At 28.1% G+C, this 22808-nt stretch overlaps 1 protein-coding gene across 1 annotated transcript; it reads right to left on the minus strand.

The window, feature by feature from the left end:
• Positions 1-1648: 1648 nt before the first annotated feature.
• LOC100211198 (zinc metalloproteinase nas-13) lies at positions 1649-10996 on the minus strand. Its single transcript, XM_065789049.1, has 4 exons — positions 10827-10996; positions 6549-6704; positions 5207-5386; positions 1649-1835 (listed from the first exon to the last, which is right to left on the minus strand). The coding sequence occupies exons 1-4, from the start codon at positions 10891-10893 to the stop codon at positions 1723-1725; spliced, it is 516 nt and encodes a 171-aa protein (XP_065645121.1). The 5' UTR covers positions 10894-10996; the 3' UTR covers positions 1649-1722.
• Positions 10997-22808: the final 11812 nt, after the last annotated feature.

Below are 22808 nucleotides of genomic sequence, written 5' to 3' on the forward strand. Positions count from 1 at the left end.
AGACGTGTTTAAGAATTTTTATGATAACGAATACTAGTGTTTTTTTATATAATTAATTTTGCATATGTACGATAATTTTGCATATGTACGATTGTATCGTTTGCAAACTGTCGATTGTGATACATTGAATCATTTTGCATGCTGTCATTTTGTAATCAAAAAAATTACTTTTTTTGCTTTTTGATCACTTCAAACTTTTTTAATTGGTTCTTTATTGTTCTCCAATATTTTTAGATTATTATGTATAGAATATTTCATTCAAAAATGATTTTGTTTTTTTTCTCAAGTTTTTGATCTCATCTGGATGAAAATAAAAAAATGCGTACACTCGTTTTCTGAGCTAATCTTTGTCATAAGCCTTTTTTTTTTTTATTTCATCTGTAAATGATTTGTATATATATATTATGTATATATATAAAATAGTTCTAAATTATTGAATCTTCTAAACTTTATAGGAAACCATCATGTTAACAATTAAACTGTAGACAGTTTTAATCAAACCTCTGTTTTAAACATAAATGGGAGTGCTAGTCAAAAAAAAATTAGCAAGATAATGATGAGTTTCATGATAAAAAACAGACTTGATGAGAATAATTATAATATAATAATAAACTTTAATTTTTTAAAGTCAATTATTAACGATTGTTATAGAGTGAATGGTATTTGATAAATGGAGTGAATGTTGTTTGTTAAATGGTAGAAAGTTATTACTAAAAGACATTTTACAAAATAAAAAAAGGTTCTCATATGAGCTTTCATTAGCAATTCACAAAATTGTAAAACCAATTTCAGAGATCTATCTAATCAAGATTTGTTAAAATCCCGAGGACCCCTAGATCACCAGCAGAATCAGTTTAACTCAAACATAAAAATAATGTATAAAGTATCATCTTTGAATACTTTACTTTTAAAAAAACTGTATTCACAGAAAGAAGGAGAAGAGATACCAGGTAAATTGAAATTTAAGGCTTTACTTCCAACTTGAAAATTGAAAAAAAATGCTATGAAAATTTTTCCTTTTATTTCGAATTGAGAGCTAACCTCGTTGATGAGATTCGATTTAACTTTTTTTTTTATATAACAATTCCTTTGTTAACAATTAAACCGGCGTAGACACCAACAAAAAATAGATCGGGTGCTTACCCGTAGTTTGCCAGTTTTAGTGTTTTTGATCTACAAAATTTTTATTATAAAAAAGTTAATAGAAAAAACTTTCTCTTATCTGTTAAAAACTTAATTTATATAAAAGGAAAAACTCTAAATTTTACAAATGGTTCAAATGGTTTAAACTCTACATTTTACAAATGGTTCAAATGGTTTTATATTAAAAATTAATGGAAAAATAAAGAGTAGAAGTAGATTGTGATCCGGCTTATACATAATTAAATTTATCTAAATATTCAGATAAATTTAAAATTGCTTATTACTCGGATAATTTTTTCCAAAAAGCAATGAAGACCCTAGTTAAAGCGTATTACAAAACAACAGTTGTCTGTAGTTAAAACTGTTGCATCTATAATGATACTAGTTACACATTAAACTAGTTACAAGGTTGAATTTTACTGGTTGAATCTACAGCCGAAATGTGCGCTTTTTCAACATAAAGTACGTACAGTCGCGTTTAAGAGTTAAAAGAGAGAACCAAAAATACTTTATCATATTTTATCAAAATACAACTAAATGACAACACTTGATATACATCTTGTGTAGCTGTTGCATAAATTAACTTTTGCATAAATTGCACGATTTTTTGCATACTTCTTTTGTATAGTCGTTAAAGTTACACGCTCCGTAACGAGTCAAGTAATGGCACCAATCATTTGTATCCTTACAATCTAAATATAAGACAGAAAAAGTTTATAAATCGATTTTAAAAAGTTCAATTGTGTAATCAAACAAAATTTAAATTAGTGTTAACGGCATTTGATGGCGGTTAATAGAAATAGTTATAGGTTAACGGTGCCGTTCAGCAAGCATTCAGCGGCCCAACAAATTTGGTATTGTGGCTCATCCTCTTCCAGATAGTTGCCATATAAAGGTCACACACCAAGATCCACAGAAGACAATTTCAGTCTCCACGGACCAGTAATTGAGTTTTGAGAAGAACAGGAGTGAAGTAAAGAAGTAGTTGTGTTAGAAAAATAAACAAATGCGAATAGACCGGTCATTTAAGAAAAGGAAACATTATTCTGGGGGTTCAAAAATTTCGATTTTTTCCCCGTAAAAATAATGCAGTTTGTAACAAAAAAATATTATATTTAGATTTTTTTAGAAAATACTCATTAAAAATGGTTTACATTTATTTTCAACTGGTTTTGACTTGAAATTTTTTGTTTTGAAAAAATTTAATTTAATATTATAGGATAACATCTTTTTTATGTTTAACAAAAAATAAAGAAATTTAATTTCATGATATGTATAATTGTCTATTGTGGTGACTTTATATTATATTGTGTTTAAACTCAGTCAACTTCTCAGTAAATTTTTATCAAGCCTTTTGAACAGCTAATTTATTATTTGTATGAAATTCATATGGTGTTCACTAAAATAAACATAGTTCAAGAAAAACAGCCTGGATACCAAAAACAGCCTGGATACCAAAAGCCCAAAAGCAACTTAAAAAATATAAAAACTACAATACTAACTAGTAACTAATAATATTAAACTAAGTATGTGAGAAGAATACAAACAAGCAAGCATATTTTTTGATATGAAGAATGTTTTTTTTTCTGTTTTAATATAACCTAGAATTTTTACGACTTAAGTAAGTAATATTATAATATTAATATTATAATATTATAAATAATATTAAATAAGTATGAGAGAAGAATACGAACAAGTAAGCATATTTTTTTAATATGAATAAATTTTTTTTTTTTAAAGTTTTAATATAGCATAAGACTTTTACAACTTCGTACTTCATAAAAAGAAAAGTAATTAAAACAGATAGGGGCTCAAAGAAGATGTGGATGACAGTACGTCATCGCAATCTTTTCATATAGCCCCTGTCTTACCGTACCTTTGAATTCTTTTTGAAAGGTATTCCATACTTTAGGACCTCGATATGAAATGCTATATTCTGAATATTTATTTATTATCCGAAGCAGTTTATATGTGTTTAACATATTTGCTCTAAGATTATAGTTTTCAATAGCTTATAGGAGAGATATTGTAATTGTAACGATATATGAAAATTAAATGCTGATAAACATTTATTTCAAACACATTCATCATTTTCACATCTTTCATTAAGGGTTTAGCGTAGATATAATCTTGGTTTTTCACTTTATGCAGAAGATGTTTTTTAACTGAGACAATTTCTTTTTTCGATATTAGATCTCCATCAATTAAACTTGTTATAAAAAAAAAAACGTTAAAAGGTCATCCAAAAATTACGTCACGCAATTTTTAATCGTTTTTGACCCCTCTACTCTCGTCACAACATCGTAACTCTATAGTAACATGTTCCGTATGAGTCGTCACAAAACCACTAATTCCTTCCCCCCTCCCCAAACGCATGGCGTAGTTTATAGACGACCCCTAATTACACAATAAATAAAAAGAAAAATGATAACTTTTGTTTGATTTTCTGGCTTTATTTCACTTTTATTGATGAAAAAGGCAGGTGAACGTTTTCTTATATGAAATAACGTATAAGAGGTTTTCATTAAATAAACTTCAATTTTAACAATCAAGGACACATTTTGAATGTCAACAAAAAGCGAAATAAAAGGTTGTCTTAAAAAACAATAAAATCCGAAACCTAATAAATTATAAATATAATATATGTTCATAAAAAATAATAAATGTGCATCAATGAGTATCTAAATTTTGAGTACGATGTTTTTTAAAATTCAAGTTTTGACGTTCTTGTTTCTAACGTGTGCAGCGTTATTAATATTGGTATTGGTAAGGTATTGGTAAAAGTATAACACATTGAAAGTTTATTTTAAATTAAAAACCTTAAAAATTTGAGATTGAATAATCGACATCCTTTTTTGATTTATTATACTACTTGTATTATGCTTCATATATTAGTTTTTATTGCTAAGGTCAATTTTTCAACTTATTAAAATTTGTTTATTTGATGAAAAATAAATTTTAAAATTAATTTAACACTTGAGATTTTGAACCCAATATTTGAGTCTGCAAAATGAAGAAGCATCTTAATATAAATTATATACTGTTACGGCCAAAGGATCCGACCACTCATAATTATTATAAATAATATAATCTAATTATAGAAGTCTTTACGGTCTTATTGCAGAGCACCACGAAAGAGAATTTAGCAAAAAAGTTCACGCTTCCTTCTTTACCAATATTGTCTAATGGGCTTGAACCTCTTGGTTCTGAGTCAAAACTTCAGCCACGGATGCACTAATATACTTATGAATACAAAATAACCGCGCTGACAACACAGTAATTATTTTTAACATTTCAGAGCTACAATATCACTTGAAACATGGTGTCATAATGATGGTGAGTCACTTTTTGTCTCAATTCCGTAAGGAATAGAGGCTGTTTTAAAAATTGGAGAAACCCATGCAATGTACTAAAAATACTTTGCTATTTTTTGTTTATGTATCTTGTTTTTAGATTTAAAAATTATTCTATTAATAAATGCGTTCACTATTCATTTAAAAATAGTTTTTTTTGTTATACACATAGGGTAGTCAGATCTTTTTAGCCTTTCTTGTATTATAACTTCTTGCAGTTATTAAAATGCTCTCTATATATTACATAATAGAGAGCATTTTAATAACTCTATGAAGTTACATATATAGAGAACATTTTAATAAAATGTTAGATTTGACTTTTGGAATATATTGGAAAATTAATTGATAATAAAAAAATTTCCTCTTTATTTAAACGCTCCATCACGTTTAATTTTAAACATAACTAAGTAATAAATTAAATAAACCACTTTTCCTTTGAGAATTTCAAACAGCTTGACCAACATTTTATTTTAACAACAATATATTTTATAACTTTTGTAACTATAAATGTTGTATAATATAACATTTTATTTTAACAACAATATAACATAACACAAAAGCAACATATTATTGTTAATACACAAATATGTTTGCCAAAGTACAAATCCTACAGTTACTTGTAACTAACGCAAAATACGAAAGGCTAAATAATATAATATAAAAGCTGCGGGAGGTGACAGTATTTTTTGAACTTTTTAATATAAACTTACCCGTTTCATCGCTTAGATTGACATCACGACTTTCATTACTTAAGTTAACCAAAACATCGTTTGATGTTGGATTGTTGCATAGACCACAGGATTTCTTGCAAGCAGTTTTGGTAAACTCATTAAAATGACAAGCGCCATAACGAATATGATAATGACACCATTCGTTGGTATCTTTGCATTCTGTAAATGATTAAAAAATAAAATGAAAGATCAGAGTGTGGTTTTGAATAGCATTTTTGCAGTTTTTAAAAATTTACATCGGCTTTCGAAAACCTTTGTAGTAATGAAGTTATTCTATTTAAATAGTTTTTAAAAGTTTTCAGATTCTATTAATAAATTTAATGCATAATAGACAAAAAGTTTTAATGCATAATAGACATATAGGTTTAATGCATTATAGACAAAAAGTATCTAACAAATATTGTAATATTAAACGTAACAAAATGATAACAATCAGTATAAAGATTATTATCATAATGCTAAAAATGATATTTATTTTATTTTATTTATTCTTCCTACTATCTCTGGCAGGATTTCACAAGAAAGCAGAAAAATAGAAAAATGATTTTCCCAAGTTTTCATATCATTGTGTGGCCGTAATAGTTTTTAATATTATGGACGAAATAATGCTTATATAACAAATCGCTCATGCTATAATAGCATCGCACAAGCAAGGGTATTATTGTTTGTTTGTTTTTTTTGTAGTTATTAAGCTGCTCCCAGAAGTCTTTACGTCTTTTCACAGGGCACCTCAGAAAAGCTTTTAAACTAATAAGTTTACGCCTCCCTCCTTACCAATGTCGCTTATTTATGCTACGTTTGGAGACATATGATTTTACGTTACAGTTAAGTAACGTGTCTGTTATTTTAATGTAACCGAGAAATAACATTTTAAATAACAAGACGTAACATTTTTTATGTAATCGTTAGGTATCAAATGTCCGTTATTTTTACGTCACCGAGACGTACAACATATGTTTGTTATATATATATATATATATATATATATATATATATATATATATATATATATATATATATATATATATATATATATATATATATATATATATAGTTATTTAGAAATAACTTTGAAATATATAACTGTTTTGAAATAAAAATACATAAGAAACTCAAATACATTAGAACAAAATCAAAAACATTATGAGTAATCAAATATAATAAAAAAACAAACAGAATTAAAGCCATTTTAAATATTTAGACTTATTGTGGTTTATCCTCTTTTGGCTAATTTTTATATGAAGTCTAAACAACCTTGCTACCTTGTAACCAAGTTGAAACTGAATGTAACTTAAAATGTTTTAGTTAAGTAATCACTCACCGCTTTCATCTCTTAAATCTTCAATTAAAACATCATTTGAAGTTGGATTATCACATAAACCACACGATTTCTTGCAAACAGTTTTGGTAAATTCATTAAAGTTACAAGCACCATAACGTGTATGATAATGACACCATTCATTTGTATCTTTGCATTCTAAAAATGAGTAAAAAAAATATTTAGGGGAAGTTTTTGTATAGCGAAAAACTCGAGTGAGGGTTAAAAAAAAATTAAATACCACGCGGGTATGTTTTCATTTTCAAAGTTCATTTAAGAATAACAGATTTATTCAGTAAAAAGCCTAACTGTTTTTAAAAAGATGATTTAATTGGTTTTTATAACCAATTTTTTTATTGAAAACCGATTAAATAGGCGACTTCAAGAACGTATTTATCTTACCTCATTTTTATAGTCTAAATGAAGTCTTTAATTGTTAGTCTTACCTATTTATAACATGCATAGTGCCCTTACAAAAATAACCTTTTTAAATTGGCTTTAAAAATTTTGGTCGATATATTTCTTCTAAATTTAGTCCTTTTTTACTTTGTCTAGAGCCGCATAATATCTTACTGGGAGTTAAAACAGTTTTCGAATGTTTTTAACTATTTCTCTTTTATTTTATTTTATATTATATTGTTTATTTTAGGATAGGTGCCCTAAAAAAATTTTTATACCTTTCTAACAACCATCTTAGTCGGGGAGATATTTTGCATAGTATTATCTGCCTAATAGAAATATCCTTCAATATAAAGAAAATCTGTATATGACTCAAATATGACTTAAATAATTTCATCAAGAATCTCTTCTTCTGAAATTACTTTAATAGTTTTTCCTTCTAAAGTTTAATTCTTAAAAAAGTTATGACATTCTTATAACAGTTATGACATTCTTATAACAGTTATGACATTCTTATAACAGTTATGACATTCTTATAGCAGTTATGACGTTCTTATAACAGTTATGACATTCTTATAACAGTTATGACATTCTTATAACATTTCAACTTTCTTAACTTCTTTTTGTGCAACTTTAAAAAAAAGATAAAAATCTGAAAATTACTGAGTTGAATTTTTGCATTACATTATTTTTATAGTGTTTGCTGCAATAGTTTAAAATGTTCATAATTATAGATGAAATAAAAACAAACCTAAAATTCAGCTTAAAAGTTGCATAAAATTCTGTAATAAAATGTAATATCTAATAATATCAAATTAATAAACTGAAGTGAAAATGGTATGTGGAAAATCTGAAAACATTTTATTGCACATAAAGATAAAGAGTGAAAAATTACGAAAACAAGAGTTTAGAAATGAAAAAATCCAAAAATTTCCAGAAGCGCAAAAACTTCTTGATTTTTAAGTTTCTAGTTCTTGATCTTTGACAAGCCATTCAAAACAAATTTTTTTATATAATATATACTCTAAAGTTTATCACATAACACTAAATTTAATCAAGAATAAATTACACTTTTAAAAATTCACAAAAAAATGTATTAGATTGACGTCAGCGCTTTTAAAAAACTTTACATCTTAAATAATATTTATTTGTAAGATTTTATAGAACAAATTTACTATTATTCAATCATATATATGAAAAGTATATCAATGTATATCCTGTTTTATAAGGAAAAGTTGTAATTTTTTGTCGCTTGAAATTTGCTTAATAAATAAATATATGACTTCTAACAGGGGTGGTGCCGGCATTTTTTGGTCTTCGAGATATCTAACTTCCAGACATGGAGCAAACTCCAAACATTTATACGTTTATGCTATGTCAAATAAGGATGCTTTGCAAAAAATTGCGATGATTGGAGCCTGGGAACAAAAAAGCTCCAAAATTATACCCCTCCTGCCCCAAACGTGAGAGCAACAAGTTGGTGAAATATTATTAGAATTTTTTTCAACTAGACTTATACTCACCGATAAATTTTAAATTTCATAGTAAAATAATTTAGCGTTCAGAAAATATGACCATGTAAAGTTTTTTCAAACCATATAGAGTTTTCTCAAAAAAAAAGCTTGCAAATTTTATATGTTCATAATTTTTGAACGTTGAGAAAACTTAAAATTTCTCGATGAATATAAGTCTAGTTGAAAATAGTACGACAAAATATTTCATCAACTTGTTGCTCTCACGTTTGGGGTAGGGAGGGAGGCTAAAACTATTGGGATTTTTTGTTTTAAGGCTCCAATCATCGCAATTTTTTGCAAAGCATCCTTATTTGACATAAGTATAAACATTTAAATATTTGGAGTTTGCTAAGTGTCTGAAAGTTAACTATCTTGAAGACCAAAAATGCTGGCGCAACTCCTGACTTCTTAAACATAAATGAGAAATATTTCAATGTTTACTTTAAATTCACATACTAAACTCTTTTTATTTTATATAGTGTAAGATTTATTTTATATTTATTTAATGGCTTGGCAATAAGACATAATAAGTCTTCTTTTTACCCCTTCTATCAGTATATACTGTCATCTTACAAAATATATATAACAACTAACTTTATAAAACTAACTTAATTACTAGCTTTACTTACTAACTTTACTTACAAGCATTTTACAAAATGTATATATATATTTACTCTGCAAAAAAAATTGCATGTATAAAAAAAATTAAAATATTATTTCAGGGGTCTCCCATAATTTGTATATATATATATATATATATATATATATATATATATATATATATATATATATATATATATATATATATATATATATATATATATATTGTATAAATTTATATTTAACACAACATGTTGTTTAAAAAATAATGAAGTTAAAAAAAGAATTCGGCTTAAAAGCAGTTTTAAAAAAAATAATAATAATAGTAAAATTACTTATATAATAATAACAAATATTATTAAATTCTTTTAAAATTGTAAGATGCAAATTTTAAATCAGACTATTGGAATATCAATATCATATGTCATTTTATAGTTACATAGATTGAGACAGAATAAAACTAATCTTTAAATAAAAATTAACTAAAAATGTATTACGATTTGTGAAAATTGCCCCTTTACTGGACGGTCTGGATTCACTAAATTAAAAAAGCCTAAAAATCGACCCCTCCTCTTACTAGATGGTCTGAATCCACCAAATGAGAAAAACTTAACAATCTCCCCCCCCCCCTCCCCTCCTCCATTGCCTCGTCCACTTGCCCTCTAGTAATTATAAATTAAATTTTATGAAGTAAATAAAGGAAAGACCACATCGTATCACTTTTTAAAAAAGTTGTTTTAAGGGCAACTTTAATAACGTTCTCATAACGTTGTCAAGCATAGGGTTAGTGTGAGAAATGCTGTTTTTTACATCAACGCATGCAAATTATAGGTTCTATCTGCCTTTTTTTATGTTGAAAGAATTTAAATATCAATATTTTATTGTTAAAGTGTTTTACTGCAGTTATTCTTTTTACCTATAATCTTACGTCAATTATAATGTTTATGTTTCATTTAGATGATTTTAATTAGTTAGTTTTTTTAAATAAATATTTTAACTATAAATTCTAAATTTTTATAACATAAAAAAAGTAGATAGAACCTTAGTCCTATCTACCCTTTTTAATCTTAAACCTCAGTTCTTTAGTTCTAGTTTAATTAAAAATTATGTGAAAGCTTCATTGGTGTTCAAAAAAAATTTTCTCCTAAATTTATTTCAAAGCAGCTTTTTACAATAATTAAATTTTTTTGCGTGCAATATTTCTTCAGGGATTATTGATAAAATTAAAAAATAATAAACAACTTTTTTTTTTTCATCCGATTTGTTTTTACTGCGTCATTCCGATTTTCGATTCGCCAGTTTTTTTTAAAGCACATGCCAATATGCAAAATAAGTTTAAGCGACTATTAAGTTACTCGTGCAATATATGATAAAGTTACTAATTCTATATATGATTAAGTTATATTGTCACGATCATTTCACATTTATTTAAGTCCTTTGGGGAAGGTAAATTTTGAGTTAATGGTTGAAATATATTGTTACGCAAATTCCTACTATATGACAAATCACAAAATCACAAATATCTAACAACTAATCAGAAAATTATTTTTTCATTATATTTTTATACATATTACATTTTTATATATGTTATATATTTGTTTCATCGTAAGAGAAAAAATAGCTAATATTTTTCAGCCTTTTTTTACTTTTATTAAATCATGAAAAATAATTTAGCGATAGTGAAACGATCGTGGTGATATGATAAAGTTATTAATGCAGTATATACGAAAGTTAATAATTCAATAAGCGAAAAAACTTAAATGCAAACCTTCACCAAAAGAGTTTCCAACTGTTAAAATTAAAAATAGGAGAGACGCAATAATCAGTTTAGTCATTTTCTGTTAAAACTAAAGTTGACAATCGTTTGCTCGTTAAACTTTTAGGCGATTTAAAATAATCTTATTGCACTTATAGCTTTTGGACGCAAACGTGACACGTCTATACTCTTGTGTCTCCGATGCGTGCTTGCCTTGATAATATTTATTCATGTGTGCAAATTAATATTTTCAATAGCAGATGTTCAAATATATCAATCAAATTAGTTTAAACTATTTTATAAATATATATTTATAAACTTTATTTGTTGTTGTTGCTGTTTTGTTTTTGACTTTTTGTTTTGAACTTTTATTTATTTTATAACTAATTTTGGCTTTACAGAAAAAAAGGTGTTAAAATAAATCCAAAAGTATTTTTGAATTTTTTTAACATCATTAAAAAATCCTTGAAACACTTTTTCTTTTCAAACTTTACAATTATTGCTCCCATCCTGATCAACAATCTATCAGCAAGTTTGAACATTTTGCGTTCTCACATAAAAATTTAAACTACAATTTTTTGTTTATTTCGTTTAATATTTTGATACTATAAGTAAATATTTTAAAAACAAATTATAATTTAAAGAAAAATAATGGAATAGTTTAACAAAATTTAAAGGTTTTACTGTTACTGCAGCTGGAATTTTCTGTGCATATATTTGTTCAACCTGTTCTTTATTTTGCATCAATTCTGCATTTAATAAAATAATGCAAAATAAAATAGATATATGCAAAAAAAAAATTTGCATATATCTATTTTATTTTGCATTATTTTATTAAGTTAATAATGATTTGCATTGATAATGGACGAATGATGTTTAATATGAAGATAAAAGTTTTAAATCATCATAAGAACTTAAAATAGTTAGATGAAATCCATTCATTCATCCAAATCATTCTATTCCACAAATCAATAAAAAAAAGGAAACTACTGTTAATTAGGCCTTTTTGTTTGGTACTAGACTTTAATATTATCAAGTTTATATTCATGGGAACTAGTGGTGGATTAAGACTTTTCGGTGCAATTTTGTCCAAATTGATGTGCTACTTTGGAACTTCTTCTCTCAACAGCCAAACCAAAAAAGTCTTATCATATTATTGTAATTCATTTTTAGTTAATTGATAATGTGAAAAATTTTATAATTTTTATATTATATATTATTACTTCAACAAACTACATGTTGAAATTTGTCTAAAGGTCAATCATTGACTTTTAACATCATAAGTTTAAAGTTATTGCAATTTAATATGCTAGAAAAAGTTGTTTTAATGTATTCACAAAAATTCAACAATGATCGCAAGGACTTCTCCAAGACTTAGGACAACGGTCCTGTTGTAGAGTTCGTATATCTTTTTTAGGTTTTTTAAAAGGAACTAGGTCTTATTTCTGCAGTACAAAACTTTTAAACTCATAATAAAAGATTTTTACAACTTCTTAAGTTAAATAAGCTCAAAAAATAAAAAATAAAATTAACAAAATAAAATGATAAACAATTTGATGATAAATAAATAAAAAATAAAAATCATAGAAAATTTTTGAATAAAATATTTTTTTAATTGTTCCTAATTTGAAAAATGTTTTTTCAAGAGCATGTTGACCTGGTTCTCAAAAGAAGCGATTTTTCCATAAAAGTAATCATATACATAAATATTATTATGATTATATATATATATATATATATATATATATATATATATATATATATATATATATATATATATATATATATATATATATATATATATATATATATAATAATCAGTACTTGCATGTATCATCGATATAAAAGTTTAATGAGATTAAATAAGATAAATAAAATAAGAGTTATATAAGTATATATAGCTTTGATTTTAATTATTTTAAATAATTATTTTGCTAATATAAAATTAATAGCCTATTTGTGCGCTTTTTGCCTTAATGACTGCAAGACATCTTTTAGGCATTGAATCTACAAAGTTTTTAAGCCAATATGGGTCAAATTTTTCCCACTTCCCAATGAGAACTGCCTTTAATTGCAACAAACTGGATGGTTCTTGATCAGTTTAATTTAGTTTTAACTTTAATTTTAAAAAGGTTTGATAAATTATCAATTGGATTTAGGTCTGGTGACTGAGGAACCCTATCTAACATCTTATCACAATTTTTTTTAACCATTGAGTAGCTAACTTTGATTCGTGTTTAGGATATTTATCCTGTTGAAAAATAAAATTGCGAGATAAGCCGGCACTTCTGGTGCTTGATCTCAGTTTTCGTTTCATAATATCAGTATAAACCTTTTTTTCATTATTCCGTCAATGAATACGAGCTCCCTAAAACCACTCCGAGCAAAGGAGCCCCAAACCATCATTCGACCTATGATAAGAGGAAAAAATAAGTTACAAGTATATATAATATTGAAATGTTATAATAAAGCTAAACGTTACCTCCTCCATACTTGACAGTTGGTCTCATACCTTTAGCGTTAAGGCATTCATCATTTTTTCTCCATTTGCGTATGATACCATCAGAACCAAACAAACATATTTTTGTTTGATTGGACCATAAAACTCTTTGCCATTCTTCAATATTCCGATTCGAATGTTTATTACCCTAGCTAATCTTTTCTTTTGATTCATTTTACTCAAAAAAGGTTTTTTTGGAGCAACTCTACAGACAAAACATTTATTTTTCAAGCGATTGCGAACACTTTGAAGATTTACAGTTATTCCATAATCTGTTTTTAAATCTTTTGCTAGCTTTGGTGCAGATAATCCTTGATCTTGTTTAACTTTTCGAATAATTTCTCTACCAATGCGTAAGGTAGTCCTAGCTCGGCGTCCTTTTCTTGTCAAATATTTTACGGGGATAATTTTTGTTTCAGATATAAGAATGGTAATTCCTTGTTACAAAAATATTTTTTGATAAAACTTAAATTTTGAAATATAATTTGGGTCAAAAATCTAAATATAAGCATATAAAAATTTATTTTTATTGAAAAATCATCAGGGGGTGAACTATTTTGACATGTTGCTGTTACTCGCAGTACCATAAATTAGCTAAATAGTAATGCTTATAATATAATTTAATATTGTAACTCTGAGTTTCAGTTTCACGACAATCTTCGAGCAAGTAGTGAAAATTTAATTTTGCTACGATTTGTTTAGTGGACGTTACGGTTTACCGTGTTACCGTGTTAATAAAGGGGTTTCGTTAAAATTACGGGCGTTTTTAACATCGCTGAATGATGATTTGCGGTTTTAAATCTGAATTTCCATTCACCTCCCGTTAATCCAACATAAACTTTGTTAGGTTCGTTTTTAGCTGCGATGGTGCATTTGTACTTACAGTTCGCGGGCATTCTTCTTCATTTCGACAATTGGGTCATTAGTTTCAATTCTTGTTGAGTTAATATTTTTGTTGTAGTTTATTAAACTTTTTTTTGATATTTTTAGAGCAGCTGTAGCTTACTTTTACAGTGTTTCTGTTAAGGGTTTAGTGAAGTTTTTTTCTAGTAAATTTAAAAAACATTTGTGGAGACGTTTTTTTAGAAGAGGGGTTTGAACCATATGGTATTTCGTTAATAGCATGCTATAACCACTAAATTAGCTTACACCAACAGCAGAAACCCACACAGATTCCCATTTACTATGAACACTGCAAAGACCACCACTTATCAACAATTTTTCATTTAAAAATACCTCTTCGTATTCTTCGTGATGGTTTCAGCGACCTCTACCTGCCACGACACATTGGGAGCTCCACTGCGTTTTCAATACATAAATAATATGTTTGCATGCATTTTTGGGAACCTTTTTTTTTGTACTTAATGATTGATAAAATTGTACGATTCATTACTTTTAATGCTAATCAATTTTAAGTAAAGTTTATAAATTAAAAAAACAATTTTAGTATTGTTGAAAAACAATTTTAACGAAACCCCTAGATTAACACGGACTATTCTAAAGTCTGTACTCCTACTCAAATATTTTCAAAAGGTGTCCACTATGTCTATATAAGAAATTCGCTATTATATCGTATCCAAAACCTGAAAAACTGCTAAATAAAAGAACCGAAATTATATCAAAGTGCCGCCACGAAAATAAATTCTTATTAAAAAATACAAAGCTCGCTACAAACCTAACTAACTAACAATAACTGTATTATTCTACTATATATTCTAATATATATATATCTTATTCTATTATTAATTATTCTATATATCTCTAAGCTAACTAATAAATTACTGACATACGCATTAGCCTGGGCCATTTTTGTATTCATATCAAAATTTTAATACACACTGTTTCTTAAAAGTCTTTTTGTATGGTATAATTTGATTTGCTACTTTTTTTTTTTTTAAATTGTCAACTTAAAAGCCCGTCGATGGTTTTAAAGTTTAGAACTCTTCTATTTGAGGGCTATTTTGTAGTTCAGCGGGAATAGTAAACTTGGTCCAAGTTCAATCATTTAAATGCAAGAACTGTTAGGACTTTATAAATCATCAATTAATTCTAACAAAGGATCAACGCATATATAAACTTCCTCTTTAGTATTAAATTATCCCGTAATTTATCAACTTAATGATCGGGAGGTTGCTTGATTTTTGAAATCTAATGTTTTAACTCGTCGGACTTAATACTTAATTCGTAATAAAAAATAAATTTGAAAAATTGTTTTTTGCCCCGTTATTGTTTTTTGTTTAAAGAAAATAGTAATAAATCCATAATAATCCCCCAAATGAGTTCATCAGCTGATAAATGACTCCTCGCGCGCTCTTCACTTCAGTGTAAATCATCGTTATCAATATGTCGCATGTCTTATTAATAGTTAAAATAAATCATTGTAAAAATAAACAAACTAAAATAATAATTTGTTTATTTTTAAATAAAAGTAAATGAAATTATAATATTTCTATGAATTGCTGACACGTCCTCTGAGCCGCTTGGGAATTGCGCTTGTGAAATTTTATTAACGGTAGTTTGTATTGGTTTTTTAGTAGTTTATGATTCGCATGCTGTTGAAATATAACATATTAAACAAAGTATTACATACCTAAAAAAAAAGTAATTTTTTATTAGTGTCACAAGGAACAGAGAATAAATTCCCTACAAGAGCAAGTTATTTAAATCAGCAAGTTTATTTACTAGACCAAGTTTATTTATGTGAAATTGTGTAATTTTTTTAGATAACTAATAAATAAGATAAACTTAAAGTGTTAGTTGTATAGCAATGAGAACATGAAAAAGAGAGAGGTTTCCTCGTCCTTAGCAAAAAACACAGGTTAAAAGAGTAAAAAAATACCGCAAAAGACAAAGATTCCTGGTTGGAAACACCCTAGAAAGGATGGAGAGGAACCAACTTCCTTTGAGGAGGCACGTTATTCAACACTTCCGTGATCTTTATCTCAGGAAACCGCTTAAAAACTTGGTGTCTTATCCTCTTCAAAACAAAACTTTTAGGTTGGTTTTATATTGTTTTACATGTATATCAATCCCGTCATTTAGTTGTCAAATGGATGTAGAATGTGAATTAGAACTTCATTGTAAAACTAATTTTAAACTTCCCCAATTACACCAAAAGTTCCATCTGTTACCTTTATCATTTAGTTAAACAAAGATTATAGTTTAACAAATTTTTTCTAGATTATCCTGCATTGAAGATAATGCTAATAGTGAGTTTGGATGTCTCCTCTCTGGAGTCTTGGTTCCTTGAAGAAGAACATGATTTCCAGTTCTGACCGTCTATTATCTGCGGGATAATGTTAATTAGTTTGTGGAACAGTAGATTAACCTGAGTAAATCTAAGAAGAAGGTTGGAGCTGGCTATGAAACATCACACAAGAAGTTTAGCATTAAACTTGAAGGTAAGAAGTTGCAATATAGTTGTCTCTGTCAATATAAAACAATCATATAGTTGTTTTTTCAACAGTTGTTTTTATCAAGGTTTGTTTTGGTCAAGTTTGGATCTAGATCTGCTGAAGAGAAGGATGGAATCTAGTTGTTGAAGGATGATTGAAGACAATTTAGAGGATGAAGCTTTTATAGATGATCAGATGACAGACAGAAAGATGTCGATTAGTAAAGTTGATGGAAGGTTTGAGTTTGTTGCACAGAGATCGGAAAGACGAAAGAATTAGGAGAAACCAAATGTTTTTGGTAAGGTTGAATCTGACTCTGTTTACACTGACTTTGCATCAGATACAACAGAGATTGAACCTAGTTCTAATGACAATAATTTTGAAATACCCCAGGAAAAAACTTCAGAAAATTTTTTAATTATGTCTAAGGGTATTTTGTCTAAAACTGCCAAAACTGCCATTGGCTTGGGTCATTAGCATCAGTCCTCAAGGATTACACTAGTTTAACAGATGAAACTAAAGATAGACTTTGTGTTCTTATAAAGCATGATAAAGAGACACATCTCATTGGTGTTCCAGGATTAGCTCGTGGGTCTGGTGAGGCTCAGTTTGAAGCAATTCAGAAGTTGTTGGATTTTTATGATATTAGTGAGTGGGTATGTGGAATATGTTTTAACACTACAGCTTCAAATACTGGATGCCTTAGAGGGGCTTGCACGAGGATGGCTCATTTTAATAACCAACAATTGCTTATATTGTCATGCAGACACCATGTTGGAGAAATCCATATATCCCACTTTAGTTCTAAAGTTACAGGTAACAGAACCGTTGGTTCAGAAAACCAACTGTTCAAGTCTTTGAAAATAAAGTGGTCTGAAGTTGGAGCAGATCAGGTTGAAAACCTTTCGAGGTTTGATGACAATGACATTGGTGGAGACTGGCTAGATAAATAGGCCATACTTGTATTAGATGTCTGCAAAAACTTGAGAAACAAGAATATTCTGAGATATGATAAGGTAAATTTAAAAAGATTTTGTAAAATTTAAACAAATCAATATACCAACTTTTTTTAAAGATTTAAAAACATTTGGTTTTAGAATCATTAAAAAAAGTTTATACCCTTCTATGGTAGTAATGGTCTTGGCTTCCAAGGACAGTAATAACTTTGAACAGATGGAGGAGATAGCCAAGGTTCTGTTTTTCCTAGAAAGAAAACCACTCGGAAAAGTTAAAGTAATGACGGAGATGCCTCCAATGCATTTTTACCTGAAGGATAAGGAGAAACCTCCCTCATTAACAAATTTCATCAAGAAGGAGAGTTGGACTATGTTTAACATTCTAAGTCTTACTATAGAGCAGTGTATTTGGATAGAACTACCGCATCAGTTTTGGTATAAGTTTCCTGGATACATCAAATTCCAGGAGTTTGTGAACTCCTTTGATGCTGGTAATGATTGCTTTGAGCGGGCTGTCAAGCTCATTCAGTAGAATGCGGAGAAGTCCAAGAGTGAAGACAAACTGCAGCATCTCCTCCAGGTCAAAAATGCTTGGAATAAACCAGTTTGCAGAACCAAAGCATCATACAAAGAATCGGCTAACTCTGTGCTTCCAACTCTAAATTACACTACTTTTGAAGAAATTGAAGTTTTTGTTTTATTGAACTGTTCTGCTATGTTTATATTATTGATTTTTTAATAATAATAATAATATTAATAACGTTTATTTGCATTAAAAACCATACAAAAAGAGTTTTAATACAAAAAGATGAGACAGGTAATCACAAGATTACGCTTATGTAACACCACTAATATAAAATTATACATTTTTCCATAGATAATTGCAATATAATTAGTAAAGTATACAATTACGTTTTAAATCATAAATATTTAACTTTTTTTTGAACATAGATAGTGAAGGAGAATCAACAATGTGAGCAGATAAGGAATTTTATTACTTTACTATTCTTTCGCTGAAGAAGAATTCACGAAAATCATTAATACATATATTGCGTGATATAAATTTTTTGGTGTGACATCTAATGCTGTAGTGACAGTTGGAAAAAGTAAATCGACAAGATTGTGTACATTTGTGTATACCATAAAAAGATCAAATTTGATTCTACGGTATTAAAGAGAATCGCGATCTAGGGCTGCAAGATTCTAAGATAAGTTGTACGTAAACTTTGTAGCCTTTTACTAGGAGATGAGGATTGCTACTGATAAAAGTTTTGAAAAGTAAGTAAAGACAAGAGTAGACTTTTTTGGAAATACAAGAACCATGCTTGGAGAATTTTGTATCAGATGATGCAGTAAATTTTGCCAGTTATCCCTGTGGTAACTTTTGTGACACCTCTAGCTTAAAACTCCTAAAGACTAAAGGATCGATAGGCCATGCTTTCACAGTTTGTATTTATACTGAAAATCAAAATCAACTGAGCTTTTACCCTTTTGTTCTACATGAGATTTCTGTTCTCATTGAGCTCACCTTAGCACACCTGCGTTATCATTTGAAAGATGTGCCGCCACAGCCAAACCCCCAACCTGACAGTGTCTTCGACACGGATCGATTCGCCGACGGCGCCTTTATTCTAGAAAGTGGGCCGTGAAGCCCGCCTCCGCTCAATCAAATAAGTAAAACAACAAAAAGAGTAGTGGTACTTCACTTTCGACATTGCTGCCTCTCACCTATTCTACACCTCCTATGCCTTTTCACAGAGTCAGACTAAATACAAGCTCAACAGGGTCTTCTTTCCCGGCTGATTTTGCCAAGCCCGTTCCCTTGGCAGTGGTTTCGCTAGATATTAGATAGGGAAAGTGGGAATCTCATTAATCCATTCATGCGCTTCACTAATTAAATGACGAGGGATTTGGCTAACTTAAGAGAGTCATAGTTACCCCCGCTGTTTACCCGCGCTTGGTTAAATTTCTTCACTTTGACATTTAGAGCATTGGGCAGAAATCACTTTGCGTCAACACCGTTTCCGGCCATCGCAATGAATGCGGAATGCGCACAGAAATAAACGGACGTGTTTTATTTTTTACGGCTGAAAAAAGTTTAATCTTTAAACAAATTTTATAATAACATATATTTATTTACAAAAACAAAAGGAAAAAAATAAAATAACAACAGGAAAGTTTGATAAATATGGCAGTTACAATTGTTGAAATTCAAAAAATGCTAAAAGAAATGTTTGTAGAATATAAAAAAGAAACTGCAGCAATGTTTTCAGAATACAAAAATGAGATGGCGATTATATTGAAACAGCAAGAACAAATTGTTAGCGACATTTTAAGTGCAAACACCAAGATATTCAATGAAAGACTAAAAAAAGTTGAACAAAAAATTAATGATAATTCTAACGAAATAAAGTTATTAGTTAATGATGTAGAAGATGTTAAGGTGAGCTTGAATTTCCACGAAGAGCTGTTCGATAAAAAAAATTGCCAGTATCAACGAACGAGAAAACGAAAAATCAAGACAAGAAACATCATTTAGTGAAAATATCAAGGAAAAATAAAAAATATCTTAAGATAGATCCAGAAGAAAAAATATGAGAACTGATGGGTTGTTGAAAACTGAAAAAGAAAGCTGGAATGAAATAGAAGAAAAAATTCAATCGCTTTTTGAAAATATATAAGGGTTTTACTGGAATAGATGTAGAGCGGGCTCATCGAACAGGATTAAAAAGAAATGGACGCTCCAGAACAATTGTTAATAATTAGTTGAGGTATATCAAGGTATATAATCATATAAGCTTAAAGGAACTAACGTGCATGTGAACGAAGACTTTTCCCGTGAAACTGTGGATATAAAACAAAGTTTCAGGCGGAAGTGAAGATAAGGCAATCCAATGGTGAAAATGTTTAAAATCTTAGGTATGATAAAGTAATTACTTCAAAATACTCTTTGTTTAAATTTAGTAATAATAAATCAAATCAAAATTAAAAAGTTAAATATATTTTGAATATATGAGTAAAAATTTTGAATCCCTAAAAATAACTTTAAAAAACGTAAACTACACTTTTAGTGTAATCTGTCAAACAGAAACTTATTGTCAAAATGGCGATGAGTTAAATTCAAATTTTTTTCTACCAGGTTGTAATTCAATACACCAACCTAGGAAAAACGGCATTGGCGGGGGCGTATGTACTTTTATTCTTAATTCTTTTACATTTAGAAAATTACTAAACCTCAGTGTCAATGACGTTGATTGTTAACAACTAAAACTCTTAATTCTAAATAAATAAAATTCTTATTCGCTGATTGTGAGTCGTTAACAATTCTTAATCATTTTAAGTATCAATTCTATTATAAATTCAAGTATCAATTCAAAAATATATTGCCAAGAGTCATAAAAAAATTTTCTTATTAATTACTCTTTCATTCCTGAATCTAAAAATTTATTCGCAGCATATCTTAGACAAATAAACAACCAATCTATTATAAAATTTCGAGAATTATTAACAGAAATTGATTGGAATCTTTTAACTGAGTGCAACGATACTAATGATGCATAAAACTTATCTTTACGGTTGTTTTCTAAACAATACGAAAGATCCTTACCAAAAATAAAAAAAACAACTAATTCCAAAAACTTTAATAATCCGTGGATGACAAATGGTCTTAGAAAATCATCCAGAAAAAAACAAAGGATGTATGAAAACTTTTTAAAAAATAAACTTATAACAATGAAATTTAATACAAAAAGTATAAAAATTGTTTTGAATTATTATTTAACCTCTTAGAACATTCAATTGGAAATCGTAAAAAGACATGGGAGTAATTAAAGAAGTTACAGGGATAAAACAATTACAAAAAAACACCACAATTTCAAATAGATTAAAGCTAACCTTGAACAAATAAATATTTGATAAGAAATAGCTGAAAACTTCAACAAATTTTTTATAAACACATGAAAAAAATTAGCAGTTGATATAACTCCTGGAAATAAAACATTTCAATCTTATTTAAAAAAAAAAACGCTATATAATCGATGAGTCGGCACTGTCTCTAAATGAACTTCAGGCATCCTTTAATGCGCCTAAAATAAATAAAAGTGCCGGGTTTGATGATATTAATGTTAATGTTGTAAAAGCTGTTTTTGATGTTATTAAATTACCTCTTTTGTTTATTTTCAATCTTTCAATAACAACTGGTAATTTTCTTTGTCAATTAAAAATAGCAAGAGTAGTCCCTGTATTCGAAAATGGCGACGATTCTATACCACCTAACTACAGACCTATATCTTTCCTTTCTTGTTTTTCAAAGTTGCTTGAGCGTATTATGTATAACAGCTAGTATACCAAACTGTTTGCTGTATAAGATGTTATATTTTTCAAGATAACAGAAAGTTATCTTGAAAAATATAATATCTTTCACAGCAAACAGTTTAGTTTCCGAAAAGGGCATTCAACACATCATGCAGTAACTGATTTAGCCAGTAAAATGACTTGCCTCTGCAACTTCCTCAGCTAATAATAAATAGCAATATAGTAAACAGAGTTTCATCACTTAAAATTTTAGGAATAATATTTGATGAACAACTTAATTGGAAAAAACTATTGGCATTATGCATAAAACAAAACACCTACTAAGTAAAAAATGTTTAATAAATTTATATTACTCTTTTATCCATAGCTACATAAGCTATTTAATATTACTTGGGCAAGTACTTGCCCTTCAGCATTAAAAAAATATAAATACTAAGCGAAAACAAGCCAGTTGAATTATATGTAATGTGCATAAATACGCCCACTCCAAGCCGCTACTGCGGGAAATAAAAGCTCTTAATGTCTATGAGTTAAACGTCTTCCAAAACTTGTTATTCATGTTTAAATATCAAAATGACATGCTTCCAAAATCCTTTAATAACCGATTTCTAAAAATTAATCATAAATTCTTAACGAGGTGCTCTATCTATAATTTTAAGTCCACTCTTAAAACATCTGATTACTCAATTTCATATAGAGGGCCCCGTCTGAGGAACATAATGGTTCTTAATGAAAATATGAAAAGTATAACTTCAATAAATTGTTTTAAAAATATAGTTAAACAGTATTTACTTGAATTAACAGACAAAAACATATTTTTGTATTTTTC

This window comes from Hydra vulgaris, chromosome 01 (genome assembly GCF_038396675.1).
Source record: "Hydra vulgaris chromosome 01, alternate assembly HydraT2T_AEP".
Taxonomy (NCBI): Eukaryota; Metazoa; Cnidaria; class Hydrozoa; order Anthoathecata; family Hydridae; genus Hydra; species Hydra vulgaris.